General features: G+C 37.8%; 1 protein-coding gene across 2 annotated transcripts in view; it reads left to right on the forward strand.

Moving 5' to 3' along the window:
• FAM135B (family with sequence similarity 135 member B) overlaps positions 1–21,033 on the forward strand; it is a 112,552-nt gene that overhangs the window by 66,876 nt on the left and 24,643 nt on the right. For both annotated transcript variants that reach the window (XM_039388885.1, XM_039388886.1), the window contains 2 exons: positions 17,549–17,702; positions 20,367–20,416. In XM_039388885.1, coding sequence (XP_039244819.1) covers positions 17,549–17,702; positions 20,367–20,416 — 204 coding nt within the window. The remainder of the gene's footprint in view (positions 1–17,548; positions 17,703–20,366; positions 20,417–21,033) is intronic.

Below are 21,033 nucleotides of genomic sequence, written 5' to 3' on the forward strand. Positions count from 1 at the left end.
TAGCAGTAAATTGTAGCAGATTAATGTAATTGCCTTAAAGTTATATACCCTGGAAAGTTTCTGATTAGCCATTACTTCTCTTTCAGTGTTAAAATACAAATTGTTGATTTCTGTAGGAATAAAAAGGACTGTATATTGTTTTATAGTTGGCTTTGCCATTTGATGTATGTTTGCATGCATGTGAAAGGCCTATAAATGATTCATTGCCTGAGAGTATCATAAGTGAAGAGTTCAGGAACGTGGCATAATGACAAGATTAGACGTTGAGCTGTTTCCTGGTAGCAAAAGGCATAGAAGCCACATCCTCCTCCCACATCAAAGAAACCAGAGCAGCATTACAGCATCTGGGCCAAAGAGCAGCAATTTTTGTGCAGACTTATTGTTTGCAAGAAGGAAGGTGCCTTTAAGACAAGCTCTAAATGATTTTTCTGGGTGTCATTGGTTGAAATAAAATAATACTCATTAAAAACAGGCCTTGAAATGTTTCTAAAAGAAAAATATAATGGAACCCATTTGATCACTTTGAAGACTCAATTACCTGAAGTGAATCCCTGAGTAATGGGATTCTCTGAGCTGCAGAATTATCTTCAGCAAAATGACTGGAAGGAATGGAACATGGATTTGATTTAGTTTTACAAGCAACCTCAAAGTAGAATCTTTCAAGAGATCTTCTGCTGATTATCTTTCGCAATACAATAATGGAAGAAATTCAGGTAACCTGAAAAATAGCACATTTAGACCTAATAAAGGGATTATCACCTCCCCATTTCTGTAGACCATAAGAGAGCTGGTATAACACATTGCCAGAAGGTGCTTCTGTGAACTTTGTAGGATTTGACACGATTGTGCAAAATAACAGCACTGACAGTTCCTGAAGTCCTTGTTCTGAAAGGATGGGAACTGTGAGGGCTGTGGCATAAACCAATACTTGGGCAATTTAAGGAAGACTTTGCCTGAAGGCATGCAATTTCTGAAGCTGTCAGGGCTTAGCCTTACATTTGTTTTCTTTACTTCTATCCTGTCGGTGAGTATTTGATACTTGACTGTGATCGTTTGTAAAGCACAAGACTTGCTGGATTTCTCTCCTGATCCAGTTTGACAGAGCCTATACAAGTCAACATATTTTACTCACCTCTTTGGGGAAAAATGAGAAGTCAATCATGAACCAAGTAGAATCACTGGGATATGCAAGAGCATTTGTAAATTATAATAATAATAATAATAATAATAAATAATAATGCTATCAACAGAGATATGATTTCTTCCCACTTGCATATGAATCATAGGAACCTACTTGGTAACACTTGTGGCTGTGTAACAGACTGAAGGAAACAATAAAATAAAAAATCTACCTTGGTAACAAAATGTCAAACTACTTAAAAAATGAACCCATAAAGGTTGAAGTAATTTGTCACTGTCAAAAGACAGCTAAATATTTCCTTTTTAGCTATTGTTTGACATTGTTGCTAATGTTTAAATTTACCAAGCTGAGGAAGAGATCAGAAATAGTGCTGTCAATGTTTTATTTTTTATCTCCATTTGCAAAGACAAAGCTAATTAACCAGCATGCAGCAACTGCTCTGATTATAGACATCTCCACAGTGAATTCTGGGCAAAGCTCTCAAACAAATAGATCAGGGTGGGCACGGATGGCGCCACATCTCTTCTCTCCTATGAGATGCTGTGTGATCAAGAACCAAAATGACCCACTAGGAACCTGTTTTCAGATAATGCCTATTGTAAAAGGAGCCAAACCTGAGGGAACAGAATGCCAGGTTTCAAAGTGTCCATCTGCAGTAGTAGCTTGGAAATCAAATGGTGCAATTTATAAGCATCCTGTTTATAGGCAGGATTAACAACATATCACAAATCCCAAGGGGCTCATGTCCCTATACCCTTTTTATTAAAATAATTTACAGGTCTTCTTGGTGGTACCATGCCATGTTGCAAGACTGTAGATATATGTTCCCAACATCTAATACCAGTGAGCGTTGATTAAAGCAAAGGGTCAGGACATCAGATTGATGGGGAATATAGACAAATATACATTTTTTTATTTATTTTTGTGTGTGTGTGTCTGGCCTCTTTGAATTCTAGGTTTCTCAAGAAAAACAAATACATCCTATTTTATACAGCATTTGTATGATGCACGAATAATGGTCCTCACGTTGTGCTTGTGGCAGCATCAAACTCATAAAGGCCTTTTTGACAAAATACAAACAGGAAACGAGGAAATTCATCATCTCATTTAAGTGGGACTTGATTTTTTATCATCCCTTTAATATCCTTCCTGCACTTTTGTCCTGTCTGGTTCTTTATATATTCTTTTCTTTGGACAGGAGAATCCCTGTCTTTGCCATTGAGTCTTTCCTTCTTAGCAAATTCTGCTTCTACTTGTAAGTTTTACACCAGCCATGAAAGAAGAGGTACAGAAACAAAATACTACTTAGAGAAGCCAGCAATCCATCTTCTCCCATTTCTCATTACACATATTCCAAAGAAAGATTCCATTCTTATGGCTCCATCTAATTTCTCCTTCTCTATACATGAGGATCCAAGTCCACTTTGTCATCAAATTCCCCACTTGCTAGCTGTGGGTGCTGTTTGTCTCTGCTCAGCTTTTAAGTAAGGCTGATCCATAGTCAGTGGGCTGCACCAGTGAGCTCACTTTATAACTCAAATATTTTTCTCTAACTCAAGTTACTGCTGTGCATAACTTGAGCATGATTTGTGTACCCGTAGGGTCATAAGTACCAGAACATCCTGGCTGATATATTTTACTGCACCTTCAGATTCAAAATAAACAACAATAAACTCAGTCTTCAAGATAAACAAATTTTTCAGGCTGCAATAACACTAAAACCCCATCCTTTATCTTATGACAAGTTGGTGTTCCTGTGTTTGAAGTAAATAATTCTTCCTCAATATATGGACATATTTGTAGCTGAGAACAGTTTTATTTTAAGAGAGTAATGAGATGTCAAGTGATTAGGTTTTTTAGGCTTAAAAGTAATAATACTATACCTTAGAAATAGAACTCATCAAATACTTGATCCCTGTGATATTTAATTATGAAACACTTTCTGTGAACATTTTGGGAAGGTAAAAAAAGAACCAAACTTCAGAAAGCCCGAAACTGAGTAGCAGTGGTACAAGTGCAGTGAGACAGGTGTTATTTCTAAAATCTTAACGGAATGCCAATGATGTAGAGTCAACCTGGTTCTCCTCTTACATGTTGTAGCCCACTGACACGATATTTTCCTAACAAGAGGAAGATCCCGAATACTGTGGTCAGAGACAGGAGGGAAGTGATGTGGCTGCTGAGCTCAGTCCACCGCCTCTGTGGGAAACTGTGAAACAGGCATGTACTACAGTGGGCTGGAATATATTTTCCATGCAAACATCCGCTCTGCATCCTACTGTTTGCTATTCCCCGGGTTGAATAATTGCTATGGCATCCTGTGCTATGTTACATGACTCAGCACATTTATTGAGCTTCGTAATGTACAGGTGAGCTTAAGGTATGATTCAATTTGTATTTGTAGCACATTAAGAGGTTTGTTGTAAAAGGTTTTTTATGGTGTTCAAGTGACAAGTCTTGAAATGTGAAGTCAGAATAACCAATAACTAAGAAAAATGTCTTTAAAAAAAAGGGGAAAAAATCATTTCACTCTGAACAAGGAAATACTTCTTTCTAAGTTGACTTAACACGTTCCTTTTTTCCCAATTTGGGCACTGAATTGTAAAATCAATTATTCCTGTGCTTCTTGTCATTTGTGAACAGAGATCCAAGCCTAAAGTCACTTTCTCTCTGGCAGTGACTGCCAGTACATAATAGAGCCTGGCATTTCTAAATAGGAAGCTATGGTTGTTGCTTTTATTAAATAAAGAGCATTTCATGGTGACCGTTTGCTTTGGGTCTGTGCTTCAGAAGGCAACATGGAGAAAAGTAGTTTGGTGCATGCAGTGTGATACAAATTCATTGTGTTTAATGGCATATTCTGACTAATGCTATGAGAGAAATGGCATCTGCAAGAGAACTGAGTTTGATTTGTTCGTTAGGTCCAAACTGGCCCACGTGCGTCGGAAAAATATCTTCAGCTGGCTCTTGTGTCAGCCATGGCCATACTCTCCTGCATGGACATGAACACTGTGAGGACAAGATGAGACCTTTACATCCCTCCACACCACTTCCATCTCAGGTCCATTGAGGTCCTGGTTTTTCTCTAAGTTAGAGTATTTCCCAAGCTCACATTAGACCCAAACAAATACATGCTCTGGGACTGGTTGTCAGCTTCTTGGAGTCAGCAGTTACTCTGAGTGAAGAATCCAGATCATGATGTATGAAACATTTGTCCTGTCCGAGAGAAGAAAATACCTCTTCAAATTCAGGATGCCACAGTTCTGTCTGTTTAAAACTGCATGATTTTTTTTTTAATAAGTGCTGAGGGGGGAACGTCTTTGCCCATCTCTGAATTGTCTGCATCCGAGCTTCTAGTTTGTTTCCTTCGTACACAGTCTGTGGAAAGAAAGGAGCATTTCTGGAGAGTAGTGCATTATGAGGATGGTGAAGAGGGAATTTTTGCAAGGGCGTGTGATAGGAAAAGGGGAAATGGTTTTAAGCTGAAAGAGGGCAGATTTTGACTGAATATGTGAAGAAATTCTTTCCTGTGATGGTGGTGAGGCCCTGGCACAGGTTACTGAGAGAAGTTGTGGATGCCTCAGCTCTGGAAGTGTTCACAGCCAGGTTGGATGGGGCTCTGAGCACCCTGGGATAGTGAAAGGTGTCCCTGCCCATGGTGAGGATTTGGAATTGGATGACCTTTAAGAGCACTTCCAAACCAAACCATTTCATGATTCTATAACATCAGCATTTGAAGTAGAGTGGATGAACTGTGTTCCAAAATACCTGCTCCTCTCTATCTGCTATGAAGGTATTCCAGGCTAATAAGTTGAGCTGGACATGTTTACAGTCTAAATACAAAAATTTTGCTAGATACTAATCTCACCATTCTTATGTAAGCAAACTGTGACATGTATTAGAGCTTTGATCCTTGACCCTTTTGTAATTAGTTGCAAACATTTGTGAACGAAACCATTAATATGCTATAAAGTCCAGGGACACACTTATTTGTTTGTTTAGATATTTAGTTATTTATTCACGTACTTAATATCCGACAGTATATAGCATTGATGTAAAGAGAAAAAACTCCTCTGCCAACTGCTAATCTGTATGATTACACAGCATAAAGCCATTTCCACCCCAGCCAGAAGCGCAGCTGAACATATCCTTCCCTGTTGCTAGGTATACAAATTGAATCAAAGCATTTTTGGCATTTTCTGATGACCTGAATGTCAATTCTGATGGCATAACTGTGTTAATGTCACTGAACAGGATTTCCTTATGTGTGTGTGAGTGTGTACATACAGGTGGAAGAGACAAAAAAATGTTAACAAGTGTCCTTTAAAAACTGACTGGTTTTATGCTACTGCCTGCAGTGATGAGTAATAACAAGGCAGCTCTTCAGCTCGGGGGTCCTTGTTTGATCACAGAAGGAGGAGTGGATTTGCTTTCCTTATCTGTGAATAGGCAGCATGGACTCTCTTTAATCAGGAAAGACAATGTATTAAGACCCTTTCTGGTGTCTCTGCTGCTTTATTTTTGTTTAGGAGATCAGAATTTACACTTTAATGGGTATGTATTAATAAATATTTAATTTATAATTGCATATAAAGACCAGCTTGCTTTCTTTCTATCTGCCCCCTTTTTTCTGCATAAACAATTATATTAAAATATTTTTTCCCCATAAAATTGTAATTATTCAGTATTGCTCTATCATCTCTTAGCCCAAGGATATCTCAGTTTCCTTTGTGAATGTTCTCTACGGAGATTTCATAATAACAATAGGAAGATATGGACTAATATGTGTCATTTTTATACTTGTATCTCACAGAGGGAAATTAAAGCATACTCGGGGGTAATAGTGGATGGGGTGACATCAACCTGACGTTGTGGGGTTTCACAGGGCTCCATCCTCGGCCCAGTTTTCTTCAACATCTTCATAAATGACTTAGACACAGAACTCGAAAAAATACTAAGTTTGCTGACAACACTAAATTGGGAGTAGCTGTGGACTCCCTCAGGGGTAGGGAGGCCCTCAACAAAATAGAGAGATGGGCAATCATCAACAATATAAAGTTTAACAAGGGTGAGTTCCAGATTCTGCACCTGGGGTGGGGCAACCCCAGATGTACGGACAGATTGGGGAATGAGATGCTGGAAAGCAGTGCAGGGAAAGGGACCTGGGGGTTCTGGTCGATGGCAAGTTGAATATGAGTCAGCAGTGCCCTGGCAACCAGGAAAGCCAACCATGTCCTGGGGGGCATCAGCAAAGCATCACCATCTGGGGGAGGGAGGGGATCGTCCCGCTCTGCTCTACACTGGGGCGGCCTCACCCTGAATATTGTGACAGTTTTGGGTACCATGATATAAGAAAGATATTAAGCCATTAGAGAGCATCCAAAGAAGGGATATGAAGATTTTGAGGGGCTGTGAAGATGGCGAAGGGCCTTGAGGGGAGCCGCTGAGGGCACTTGGCTTTTGCAGCCCAGAGAAGGGAAGACTGAGGGGAGACCTCATTGCAGGAGAGGAAGAGGAGGGGCAGGTACTGATCTCTTCTCTGTGGTGACCAGTGATAGGACCTGAGGGAATGGCCTGAAGTTGTGTCAAGGAGGTGTAGGTTGGACATTAGGACAAGATTCTTCCCCCAGAGAGTGGTTGGGCACTGGAACAGGCTCCCCAGGGCAGTGGTCACAGCACCAAACCTCAGAGAGTTCAAGTGTTTGGACAATACTCTCAGGCACAAGGTGATTCTTGGGGTGTCCCGTGCAGGGTCAGGAGTTGGACTCGATAATCCTTGTGGGTCCCTTCAAACTCAGCATGTTCCATGATTCTATGATCTATGATTCATACAACTTTTCTTGTGCCAGATGATTCAGTGCTCATCTTGGAAGAAGTATGCCTCCTGTCAAACACTGTTCTGACTTTCATGAGACGTTTTCCCCTGTACTTAATTTACTGCTAAAGCAATGTTTTTACGACTTTAATTTTCTCTATGGTGATGTATAACCCTAGAGATCAGGTGGATGAAATGGATTTTTCCCCTTCTTATTTATCATTATCAAAATTGTTCAAAAACTTCTATAGAATACCCTACATGTGCTTTTACATTAAAAGCCATCAAGATTGTAGGCACTTCTTATGATATAAAGAATATAATGTAACCTTAGGTTCAGTTTTAAAAGAAGATGTGGGAAATAGAATTCAGTCTATTCTAAGCTAAGGAGATTTCAGAACTTGGCATCATTTTTATTGAATAGAAATTAAAAAAATTGGGAAATGTTCCCTAAAATAAAAATCTGAAAAAAAAAATCTACAAGAAAACAAAACACCTATGCATGAATTAAAGCATTTTGGGATTTCTGCCCTTTAAATTCTACAATATATTGCAATATGAACATGATCTTAATTTTAAAAAAAAAGCAAGAAAGCCAGAAATTATATTTTAAATGAAAAATCAAAATACTTTCTTTTTTTTCTAAGAGGGTCAGTATGAGATATTTGGATCTTTGTCAGTGGTTTTTCAGATTTTTGTGCTAGAATAACTTAAAGGGAAATCGGTGTGAACTATGAAGCATTTTTGTTTACTAGAATGATAGACTGATATTTTTGATGGATTTTTTTCTATCAAATACTTTCTTGGTCACTTCTTCTTCCTCATCTACTTGTAATTAAGAAATCTACAGTCTGTGTTTAGAGCAGTAACTTCTAGTATTGAAACCACGAGACACAATCATTAGAGCCAACCAGCATAATTCTCTTCTACCTGTCCAGAGGATGCTCTTTTTCAAGCCTCATGTTTCCTATTTTTCATGGGTCTCAAGTCAAATACTTTCTACCTGCTAATTTTGTACAAAGTGTAAATTATCACTAAACCTGACTGCAATGTCAAATATTTTTTCTACTGCATTATAATTCCAGTGGTTTTGGTAAAATAGCTCCAAATTTTAGAGGTAATATAAATGTCAAATTGTATCTTGTATTTATGAAATACCAGCCTATGTTTTCTTACAAAACAGATTTAGTGAGAAGTATAGCGTAGAGTATTCCATATATTGTCAATGTTTTTTTAACTATTTTCCTTTATTGACATTTTAGTGTCATTAGTGTAACAGAAATCAAATTTAAATATAATATAGTTATTTTATTTTTATTTTAGAGCTTTGGTTAATGAACCATCATGTCAAATAGTAGGCCAGTAAATCCCCAAATCTTTGTTCACGAAGCCGAGCCATGATGATGATGAAATCAATACAAACAAAGCCATTTATTAAGTTGATAGATTATGCACTTTCAAGTGCATCCTAGTCTACTATATCTGTTCATCTTAAATGTTTGGTTCCAGGTTTTACTTTGTTTAATGGAAAGCACTTAATTTTTCCAATTTTCCCTAACTGTTTCTCCCATAAGCTTGCTGTATTCCTGTTATTGGATATTAAAGCAAAGAGGTTTATAGGAGCTAGCTTGTGTGGTTGTCACCCAACCCTCAAGAAAGTTCTGTGTTCACATATCTTCTATTGATAGATGGAGAACAGAGAGATGCATTGTTTTGCTGCCAGATAGGATCAAAGTTTGTGTACCATGCCTGCTATATCTAGTCTGTGTTTGCTCTGTTAGATTAATATTCACTTTTTTTTCTTGGCTGCACATTTTTACCACACCTTTAGATATTTCATGACTTTTTCTCTATCTGAAAGAGGGATAAATTCAGCCACCACTTAGAAAATCGTTGGGAGCACTGGTAGAGTGACACATACACAGACAGCATCTTGAACACGCCGTGTTTGCTGAGGAAACAAGGCTGAGAAGAAACAGAATGTCACCACAGAATGGCATCCACAAATTGTGCCACCGTGGACTTCCATGGATTTGAACTATGGTTTATTTTCATATTTGCCAGTAATTTTTCACTGCCTGGCACAGGAATGTAGAAGTTGTTTGTGTTGATGAATGAATTATTGAGGGGGAGTTGTTTTGGTTTGGCATTTTTCCATAGCTTATTGGAGATGTAAATATGCATATTTACACACATATGGAATCATAGAATCATTAAGGTTGGAAAAGACATTTAAAATCCTCAAGTCCAACTGTCAACTCAGCACCACCATCATGTTCACCATTAAACCATGTCCTCAAGTGCCACATCCACATGCTTTTCGAACACTTCCAGGAATGGTGTTTCCACCACTTCCCAGGGCAGCCTGTTCCTATGCCTGACAACCCTTTTAGTGGAGAAATCTTTCCTAATAGCCAATCTAAACATCTACAAAAACGCTATATGTTTACATAGATATTTTTCTATATATACCATATATATTTATAAAAATTTTCTCAGTCAACTCAAAAGCAGAATTTTTCTGGTTTTTTTTTTGTTTGTTTGTTTTTTCCTGATAAAATATTCTGATTGAAATTTGTTAATTTAAAATAATCTGTGTTCTTTTATTCCCTTTGAATTTCATGTAATTTCTGCCATAAGAATGACTCAGAAGACATTCTTTACCTCTTTGGTCTTCTCTGAGAGTTCAGTTTTGACATATTTACTTGATAACCTCTTTAAGACAAAAACAATTTCTGACAGACAACAAGTTTCAGCAAATGGAGTAAAAACTTGTCCTTTTCCCACCACTGCTCAAGCTGTAGATTTTACATTTTGCATTCACAACACTGATTTGATTAACAGGGATATATCATATCTCCCTCAACATGTGTAGTCATGCGTGTGCCTTCACGTGAAAAGGGAACATCTGTCGGTGTCCATTCTTGGTTTCTCAGCATGAAATAAAATATGGTTAAAGGAGGGAAAGAATTGATGTTCAGGATAAATGAAAAACTGAAATAATTTTAGCCATTTAGTAAATCTATATTTGCTTTCTATCTCTGTGGAGGGTTGGTAGACTTTCTCTTTTTATTGGGGTCTCTGTCTTTACTACAATATAAGTAATATGAATATTTTAGAAATTATGCTTCTGAAAGACTTTTCAGCTTCTATGATACAAAACATTTTAGCATCAGTGTCAAGGGGTATGAATTTAAGTGATAAGTGTGTTATAAATATGAAGTTCAAGTTCATCCTATCGTTCTGGAATAGTAGGGTGTCAGGGCTCTGTCTGTGTGGACACTCCGTGCATTTAGGTGTTAATTCACCGGTGGTCCAGGAACTCCTCTGTTTATCAGCTGTATAGATGAGATAATGAATCAACCTGAGAGGAGGAGGCAACAACAAATCAGCACTAACCCATTGCTGTAGAACCTTTCTGGGTGGGAATTTTGGTCAGACAACTTGTGTGCTTTGGCACAGTGACAAACACCCTGAGGGTTCCCTGGTGGGAGGTTCCTGAGACAGAAACCAAACACAGATGAGACTCCTGTGGTTGACCATTGGGAAATATTCCTGCAGAGGTCTTTCTAGAACAGTCTTTCATAAACAGTTGAGATATTAATGAGTCGTTTCATAGGGAATTTAAGATATCCAAGGAGAATCTATGATGCATGTGGTGGAGTGGTCACAGGAGACCACAGAGGTTTTGTTGGGTTTTTTTTTTTTTTTTTTTTTTTTTTTTTTTTTTGTTGTTTTTGTTTTTTTTGTTTTTGTTTGTTTTGGTTTTGTTTTTTGTTTTTTGTTTGTTTGTTTTTTGTTTTGTTTTTTGTTTTTGTTTTTTGTTTTGTTTTGTTTTTTTTCCTTAAAAAAAACTTTGTAGATATAAATATTTATGAAATAATTAACAAGTACAAGAAACTGACATAATATGAGTTGCATGATGCAACTCCTTGTTCCCTTTCTGGTTTGCTTTTTTTTTCCCCCATTAATTATAACATAAATTATCTCTCTTTGTCATTTGTGTTCCTACATATGTGAAAGAGTATTCTTCAGTTCACATCCTTCAGTCACACCTCTAATTATCAGAATTTTCTATCATTTAATCCTCTTGCTTTTAGAAAAAAAAATGATAATGAGGTGTAAACAGTCAATTCTAGCTCAAGCCATAACTATAATTTCATTTCCAACCACCAAATAACAGGAAATCTCCTACCTTAGAAAACAGTGTCCAAAGTAGAGATGAAGAAATTTCTTGATTCTTGAGTTTGGAGCTACAATGAAATTTACATGTTAGAGGATCAAAATGGGCTTGCAGATGAATGGGCAGGTGCTCTGGGCTTAGAAATTGTATTCACCTTGGGATGCTGAGATTTATTCCTCTGTTCCTGGCAGTTCTCTAGATCTCTCACAGAAGTAGGTAAGGTAGGCTAGATCTCTCTGCTACTGGAATACTGTCGGAAACTGCAAAACTTGTCTAGTTAGTCTGGAATGGCTTTTTAGTATCCTAAAATTCTTGACAAGCAATTTGAATCTGAATTGTGAAGTGTGTTAAGAATTAAATTAAACATAAAGGGTCTCATTTACCAACTGTTAGTGCTGTTGTTGAACATTGCATGTACTTAACATAGCTTATGAAATTGCTTTAATACAAAACAAATACAAGCTACTTACTGTATATTACAAAGAATAAAATCCAGTTGGTGCCTTTTGATACTAGATGGACTCAGTATACTGGAAGTGCATATCCACAAATTGTTCTCTGCATTTGAATAATGAATTGGCATGAACCTTATTTAATGAAGATGTTTACTTTTTGCAAGTAATTTTCCTTTATCTTCTTATAAAGGAAAAGTACATTTATAAAGCAATACACTCTAATTACAGGAGAAATCCGTTGACTGAAAAAAGCTTTACACGGGAAACCTTTTCATTTAAAAAACTGATTTATTTAAATGTATTCAGCAGGGATATTGCCCAGAATCTTTAATTTTTTTGGAGTTGTTGATATTGCAGGCTATTTTACTTGGCTGGGTAAATCTAGCAGAACATCTTAGAGGATAGATGGAAAAAGGACAGTGACAGTCCAGTGTTGGGGTCTAGCTTTGCACAACATGATCAAATTGAACCGAAGCCTTTACATTTCCAAAACAATAGGCAGTTGTTTTCATCTGACATTTGATGAGGTTTTTCTTTATGTGATCGTGCAGTGGGAGGTCTCCTTACCCATGGCAGGGGGGTTGGAACCAGGTGATCTTTAAGGTCTTTTCTATCCAAATCATTCTATGATTCTATGCTTGATGATGATCATTTCACAGTAAAAAGAGAAATGGAGGAATTAAACCTATATTCACATGATTTTTCATGAGAAGAGAGCTTAAGATGGAGAGAGTTTATGGCCTTTGGAAGAAGGGGAAGGAAACTCAAGAGGGTGTTGTGAGGTTATGCAGGGAGAAAATTAGAACAGTCAAAGCCCAACTAGAATTTAATTTGGCTACTGCTTAAAAGACAATGAAAAATATTCGTATAAATACATTCACGACAAAAGGAGGGCTAAGCAGAATTCCCATCTTGTATTGGATGAGTTTCCAGGCTGCCTCTTTTTCATCATATCTTGGCTTTCTTGATCTTTTTTGCCTCTGATGATGTTGGTACAGTAGAAGAAATCCTTTTTTGTCAGTACAATTAGCTTCTGTGTTGTCATCCAGCTTTCCTATCAGAGTACCTTTAGGTCTTAAGTATTGAAGTGAAATTTGTCAGGCATTCATGTCGTCCAAAAATTTTCAGAAATAGGAAAGGGCAAAAGCCAGAGATACAGTCTACCATGACAGATCGAGAGGGTCTTGGACTAGGAAATCATGCAGATGCATTTTACAACCAGCATAGGAAAATCTGTCTACCTACAGACTAATGGGATTAAAATAACAGTAAACCAAAGGAATTAGCTCAAAAGGTTATGAGAATTTTTACGAAGGAAACCAACGTGTACTTTTATAAGGATCTTACAAGACCAGGGCAGCCGAGAGCCTTTGTGCAAGATGGGATTGTGAGCTTCAGAATGAATTTTTTTTTTTAATAGGAGATTTGTTTTAACCAGAAGTAAACAAATATCTGTCCTGATTCAAGAAACCTAGAAAGCTGAGCTGTAGTTGTTTAATGGGTCATAGCCACTGTTTTTCCTGAGTACTACTTTTACAATAGTGTTTTCCCTTAGAATAGTGTGTGAAATATTTGTTTATGAACTTGATTTGCTAGTATTGTAGTCTGGATCCCTGTTTCAGGCTATAACCAAGGAAATAGGGGTTTACCTGAATAAATGAACAGAAGATGCAATTAAAATAGAGAGTGGGAAAGGTTTGCAATCTTTAGACCATCCCAAAGGAAGATATTTCTTGACGTTTCTCAGCTTACTGAACAGTGACGGATGAGCTGATTTAGCTGCAGCAGTTTATAAGATGGCATCACCTGACAGATGCCTGCCCTGCTGGGGTCCCTGCAGACGAGGATGCACAGACCTTAGTTCACAGTAGTTTAAACCGTCCCTGAGGTGGGTTTAATAATCTCTCTAATGCCCTGCTCTGCATCCTGTATGTGTGTGACAACTTTCAGAAGAAGCAGCCCTGTGAGAGCAGTAATGTCTTTAAGTCATCGAAGGACCAGAAATTTGAAGCCTGTCCTCTTTTTTCTGTCACACTCACTTTCTGTCTTGACAAAAAGATTTTTAAATTAGGATGGATGTTCCCATTAAACAAAAGGGTTTCAAAGCCAGTTACCATTTAATAGAATTTCATCAAAATGCCTCAGCTTAATGATATGGCCTCTTACTCATGCATGGCATGGCCTGGACTGTGCAGTGCCGTTCCTCTCATGCAATGGCATTCTCAAAGCATAGCACCTTTCTGTGGTACAGATGCTCCTCCCAGAGAGCTGGGTCAGGAAGAGAAAAGAGATCTTGAAGCAATCTTTTCAGGTGTCTATCCAAATGTATACCAACCATGTCTTACTGTAGTTTGAAGAAAGTTTCCATCACAATGGACAGCAATGTCAGAGGAAATCTTACGTGTCCATCGTGGTTGTACTCAGTGCTCCTAATTCTGTGTCTACAGTGTAGAACCTGTGCTCAGTTGTCCTGTGCTTCCTTCATAATTAAGGGGAGAAAGTGACCACAGTTCAGTTGTTTTGAGATGTCAGTTTTGTGATGAAAACAATCATTCCCCAGCAACATGTTTTTATTTATCAGTTCTCCATGTCTCATCAGAGATGGTAGCTCAGAAACAGAGGTCTAAGTTTACCTACATGAGTCCTTTTCTCAGAACCTGGAATTTTCTTATTGATGTTTTTAATGAAGATATTTGAAAATCTTTTTCCTTACATGTTTTCTCTTGAGGTGGAAGGTATAAAACTGGAACCTTTTGCTGTGATAAGTACACTGATATAGTCTCTATTCAATTAGTGTTTAATATTAGAAGATGGCATTCCTCTAAGGAGGGAGCAGAAAGAACAGCCTGTGTGGACTCAATATGATCCTACTTATGCAGAAAACCAATATTACTTTAGAGGACTGCACCATTTTCTAGGTGTACTTTTTCCATCCTAAAGCATCTCCTTTTGCAGAATGAAAATCTAGACTGTATTGTACAGAATATGACCAAAATAGTGCAAAGACTCTGTTCTTTCTCTTGATTCCAGAGGATTCTGGATCTCTGAAAAGTTTAATCGGGAGGTAACTTATCTCTGATGGTAAAAAACCAACCTAGTCCCCCATAAATCCTGATTTGTAGGGTTAATCTACAGAAATGTTTGAAAGAGAGCACAAAACAGCTAAATTCCTATTCATGAGGCTACAAAAGAGAAAGTAAAATTTGAGGTAATTCTCAACAAAAGCAGATACATTTCTCTGATGTAGGCAACAGTGCTGCCAAAAAAAAAAGCAACCCTGTAAGCAGTTCCAGCAGTTTGAGGGAGACAATCCTGTCCTCAGAAATGGAGAGACATGTCTGCAATCCTGTGCTCCTCAGTACAAGAGATGTATGGATTTATTGGAGCCAGTCCTGCAAAAGACACCAACATGTTCAGGGACAGAAGCATACAAGGTACAAGGACATACAAGGACAGGCCAAGAAACCTGGTCTTGTTAAGTCCAGGGAAGAGAAGACTCCGGGTGGGGGGGAAGTTACTGTCATTTGCAACTACCTTGATTAACAAACAAAGAGAAGATGAAGCCACATCTTCTCGATGGTGAGTGGGACGAGAGGCTACACACACACAAGGTCAAACCTGGGAAATTCTGAATTCATATCAGACAAAAAAAAAAAACAAAACAACTGTGAAGATGGTAAAACCCTGGGACACATTGCCAAAGAGGGAGTAGAATCCATCTCTTCAGAGATGTTCAAGACTCAGCAGGACCCAACACTAAGCAGCTTGATCTGATTAGACCTCTTTTAAGTAAGCGGTTGGATGAGGTAACCTCCAAAGGTCCCCACTTAAACTATTCTAAATTTCTACAATAATGACCAAGTTGTACTGCTAATATGGAATGCCCAATGGACTGGTTTTACTGTTTTATTTTTCTTCTTCTTTTTTTTTAATAGTGTTTCCTTCTATGTTTTGCCACTAAGTAAATTGTTGCAATACTCTCCCCGTGCTTCAATAATTTGAAGTATCTGGTCTCTCAGAATTTTAATCAATTCAGCTAAGGATAAATTTGATAAAGTACCATGAGAGAACCAGACAAATGCTAAAGAACTCAAACCTGAACTAATTGAGTAAGATTTTAAACAGCTTTAGTTCACATAATTTTTGAGCCCACCTGCAGGTGCATTTTCCTATTACTTTTTATTTTTAGTTTGCAACTATAGTCTATGCCAAGAAAGTCTGAAAATAGACCTATTAAAATGTAGTCATGCATAACACCATGCTATACCATTGATACAAACTATGAAATTAGCTCACATTCTTCCTTCTGTTCATCAGTGTAGCATTTAAATGCCAGATTAACTTAAACCTAAAAAAAAATCAGCAATGGATTGTAAAAGAGGGCATATTTTTATGACATTGTACATCAATTCACTTCCAATTTTCTATTGTTTCAATAGAAGCATCATTTCTTTATGCTCCCCTTTTCTATAATCTGTGGTGAGAGTAAAAAATATTCATGCTGAGGCTGGAAGTTTTGAAACCTTTGAAAAACAACCAATTCCATAAGTTATTATCAACCATCTCTCTGTGGGTCTAGATGAGCACTTCCCTTTGTGTCTACCGCAGAATGCTAATTAACTTCTTGAAGATTTAAGTGAGAAAGCTCAGGAGAACATCCCAGCTCAAGCTAAGAGGTTCGAAATACAGGTTTTAGGGAAGTCAAAGGGAGAAAATTGCAGGACCTGCATCAGTATGTGGTTGGTGAAGCTTCTCTGTTGCTCCTGGAGATGCACAGATATTTGGACTGTCCAAAAAGGCAGTCAATACCTAGCTGGCATGTAAGAATTGTATTCTCACCCCACCAAGTGACAAGCAGTGGTCTAAATTTCAAATTGTCCATGTTTCACAAACCCATGGATTAATAAGTTGTTTTACTTTAAATCTAAACATTACAAATTTCAAATATGAGTAATTTATACAAGAATAAGAATTTTTTGACAGTAGTTAGAACTTCTGATTTATGGTGCCCTAATGCAAACTGATATTATGTTCTAAGGATAAGTGTGTTGTTTGGGAAATGTTTGTGATAACATGCTGTGATCTGTCCAGTTGCATCTTCCCACAAGAGATATACTGATACAGACAATGATCCTGTAGTAAGGAATGACTCATATTTGTTGACAGGATGGCAATGCCATCTGCATTTTTTTTTCACTAATACACATAACAAAGCAAACCATGATACCATCAAGCTATAACCTTTACAGGAGGGGATAAGAGGATATGATGGAATAGGAAAGTGAATGCAACCAACTTCATAGTCCTTTCCACCCCTTCTCCTCTGCCAGAGAGGGTGTGTTATGAGGACAGACATTGGCTCCACAGTGGGACGTGTGTGATGGACAGAGATAGATTTCTCTGTTGGACTGTTTGCTCTGAGGGTCTTTTCATGTGGCAACATTACTGGGACCTAATAGTTTTGTTATGGTTTGGGCAAAATGAATGTGTGGAATTAGATACTATCGGATTACACATCTAACTAGTTAGATGACTGGGAGGTTGGGATGGTTAAAATCTCTCTTTGTGGCCATCTGCTTTATTAGAACCATAGAACCACAGAATCAGAATGGTTGGAAGGGACCTTAAAGACTATCTAGTTCCAACCCTCCTGACATGGGCCAGGTTGCTTCAAGCCCCATCCACCCTGGCCGTGAACACTTCAGGGATGGGGCAGCCGCAACTTCTCTGGGCACCCTGTTTCAGTCCCTCAACACCCTCACAGTAAATAGTTTCTTCCTAATATCCAATATCTTTTAGTTTAAAGCCATTACCCCTTGTCCTATCACTATACACCCTTGTAAAAAGAAATGAAAGGCTCTCCATAACTGGGGTTTTGTGGAAACCTCTAGCACAAGTTGAGACCATGAATTTTAATCTCTGTATTTTATTTTCTTGATATTTTTGCTTCACAGGGCAGCTTTTATGTCCCATCTGAAAACTGCATGCAGCATGCATACAAATGGCATAAGGACCTCTGTCTTCTGCTCCTGAATGCTCAAAGAGGACTTCACACGTACTACACCCTCATAATGAATGAGATTCCTGATTTACCACAGCTGAAGTTGGGTAAGTGAACAGATATTTAAAATCACTGAATATTTTACAGTGCTGCATTATCAACATGCATTTCAGTACCAAAATTCTTGGGTTGTTTAGAGAATTAAAAGGATTTTCATCTCTATTTTCTGATTAGTATTTATTTTGGCACACTGTCAAAATAAATCCTCAACTTAGATGGATCCTTTTATATGATGTGGCCTAATGTGTAGAGGGAGAAAATATTTTGATAAATTTCTCAAAATACTTGCCTTTCAGTGATTTTTGGCCTCAGTTGCATTTTGAAAAGTGGAAATTCCAGTTCTGAATGTCCATGAAATCTAGGGAAGACTTTAACATAATTTTTTTCCTGAGAAAACATTTTTTTAAAATTGAAAAGAAAAATCTGAAAGGTGATATGAGTGGTTTTGAATAATATTCTTTTCTTTATAATTCACAATGTATTTCTCCCCTGCCAATTACATCTTGCTCTTCAAAATTATTATGCTTCCTAATTCAATTGTTTAATAGATTTTCTGGTTTCGGCAGAAGATTTTTTTGGCTGGTCAGGCCTGTTAGGTCCAATGTGAAAATGCTGGCTGGATTTGCTGCATGGAGCTCTGCAATTTGTGTTTAGTCATCTTTGTAATGACAGCATGAGCTCCTATGCAAATGAGAGACATTCCTGACTCATTCCTTCTCTCCCACCTGTTTCTTTGAATTCAAGAACTCTGACCCATAATTTCACATCTGCATTTTTGAGCCGTTGTGTTTCTGTGTGCAGGTTTTGAATTATCAGTTTGTTATGTTGCAGAGATAATTACATTAGGAGGGTCAATTGCATTGGCCAGCAGGTTTTAAAAGGGAGTAAAATGCATTTTCCAGTATAGTGCTTGTATACAAGAACCATCAAACACAATACATTATGCTTCACACACTTATGGACTTAATAGCTCCTATTTTCCACTCCATGTCTTGTTTCCCAACGTATATTTCCCTTCAAGGTAGCCTAAAAGTCATAGATAGGATGGTAAGAGCACATAATGTGTTACTCAATCCAGCTACGAGAGGAAAAAATTACAGCATTTTAATTTGGAATTTATGAGCCCTCAGACAGAATACAACATGAAACAAAACTCCTGCTTCATGCATCTGGATTATCAGGCACATATAATAAAAGATTTGTGGCTCACTCAGGCAGGGTTATAGGTTGGGAGATGTAAGAGTTATGTTTCGTTGCTTGACCACAACTCCAGAACTGCCCTAGAGCACAGACAGATTTTCTAAATAAAATTTACTTGGATTTCAAATGATTACTGGTACTGAGGCAGGCACTGCATTTGCAAATGTACTTCTTGCAACACATGCAAATTTGCTAAATGCAAATACCCTTTTTAGCCTCTTGAGCAGAGTGCTGTTTGTATCATTTTATTCACAGTCTGAAAGCCTACTGAAGATTTGATTTTAAGGCTGATCTTCTGACACCTGTTGGAAAACTCAATAAAATCATGGGGTGTAAGATTCACGCAGAGAGATGAACATAAATCAAATTTTTATATCTGTCTCCTTGTAACTATTGGGGTGAAACAGGCCCATTTAAAAATATGTTATCTAAGATAGGTAATGCTTTCTACTTTTGGGATGGCATGAAATGCACCTTGTAATTGCTATATTTATCCACTGACTAGGGGAAAAATGTAAATGGCTCAACTGTAACTGCTGTATTGGTCAGAATAATCTCATCATAGGTTTCTACAGAAGTTTAAGACAAATCCAAGACTATAAATCTCTACACACTTCCTTAATTATTTTTTCCTAGCTCCCTGAGTAGTATATTAAAAAAATAATATCTTAGTTTAGACATTAAAAATGGTAACAATTATTTCCCAAATTTTACCAGCTAAGATTAGGTCTTTTCAAGGTGCTCTGATCTTGGCCTGTCCTTTCCCATTTATTAGTACTATTTGAGAAGAATCATTTGGGGACTGGGCAGGGGATTGGCTTGTTAGTTGTTCTGCCTTGTTCCTGCTTTGTTTTTTCATGGATACTATTAGAAAGTTCCGCATTGCAAAATCAAGCTGCCAAAGTTACAGAGTTGATTGATGTCCTCCTTTGCCTTATAGTCCATGGTGAATTTTAAGTGGAGTGTCCCTGTGCTGGATTCTCTCAGGACTGCATCAAAACACTGCTCCTTGATGTAGTAATGAGGTGCTTCAAACTTCCCAAGGCAGTGCAGAGATGCCCAATCTTTTACTAGTCACGCATCTGGTATCGCTACACAGTCCTTTGTAACATACCAGGAATCACCACTTTTTGCACGTCATTTGCTCAGGCTTTGCATTCAGTTCTGCAGTTGGTCATAAATACCAAAGGCTAATAAGAAAACTCCTAGCAAAAGAGAGAGTAGGCAATGAAAAGCCAAAAAAAACAAATTCTGTTGTCTTTGTCTTCACAACAACAACTTCTACTGATCTAGTGGTCTAGGTTTCATGAGCAGAAGTTGCACCTGCATCAGTACAAGGGGGGTTGTGGAGTGCCCACGTCCAAATAGGAACTTGCCTGTCCGGCAAGTGACAATTGACCTCATGAATAAACGAGGTCATAAATTGGCCTCACATGAATAAACACCAGAGCATTAACATTTCACTTCTGCTGTTCTCAAACCTGATCTCTTTCTTTGTGTTTTTTCCCCAGAGGAGCTATCTGTGGAAGAGACGTTGTCCCAGCTTTGTATGGAGCTGCAGGTATTTTCTTCAGCAGAATCTGCCCATAGGTTTTTCAGGTCCATTTTTCAAGTGCACTGAGACAGACCACTCACATATCAGAGCTGGGAGAAAGGAAGTTTGGTGCCATTAGAAAGTTTGTTTCTCTTCCACCAATTATTTCACATCATTTTGATTAGTCACATACAAGGTGTTCCTGTCACTTTTAACAAGTCACCAGCTGGATTACTCTAACATCCTTCAGTGAGCCTAGTCCTGAGTATCAGTATGAAGAAAAAAATTATTTGGGGTAGGTTGCAATTACAGCTTTTCTGCTGACAGGAGAAAAGATGCCTTGGCAGGCTGTACAACAATATCTTTTCAAATAAAAATACCTAAAAGTGCAAGAAGGCTCATGGGAGGAAAAAAGTTCTTTTGGCACAGAAGTGACTGAACTACTCTCTTGAACTTGCTTTCTGCCAAGTTTATTTCAAGTGAGACATAGACAAGTCATCAAGGGTGACAGGGAGGAATGCAAGCACCAGCTGATCACTGGAAAAAGTGTTTTAGAATCAGACATTTAATAGATTTTATTTATCATAGAACCATAGAATCATTAAGATTAGGAAAGACCTCCAAGATCATCAAGTTCAACCTCT

The sequence above is a fragment of the Pipra filicauda genome, unplaced genomic scaffold, assembly GCF_003945595.2.
Source record: "Pipra filicauda isolate LSUMZ 115617 unplaced genomic scaffold, ASM394559v2 scaffold697_size288841_pilon, whole genome shotgun sequence".
In the NCBI taxonomy this organism is placed as follows: domain Eukaryota; kingdom Metazoa; phylum Chordata; class Aves; order Passeriformes; family Pipridae; genus Pipra; species Pipra filicauda.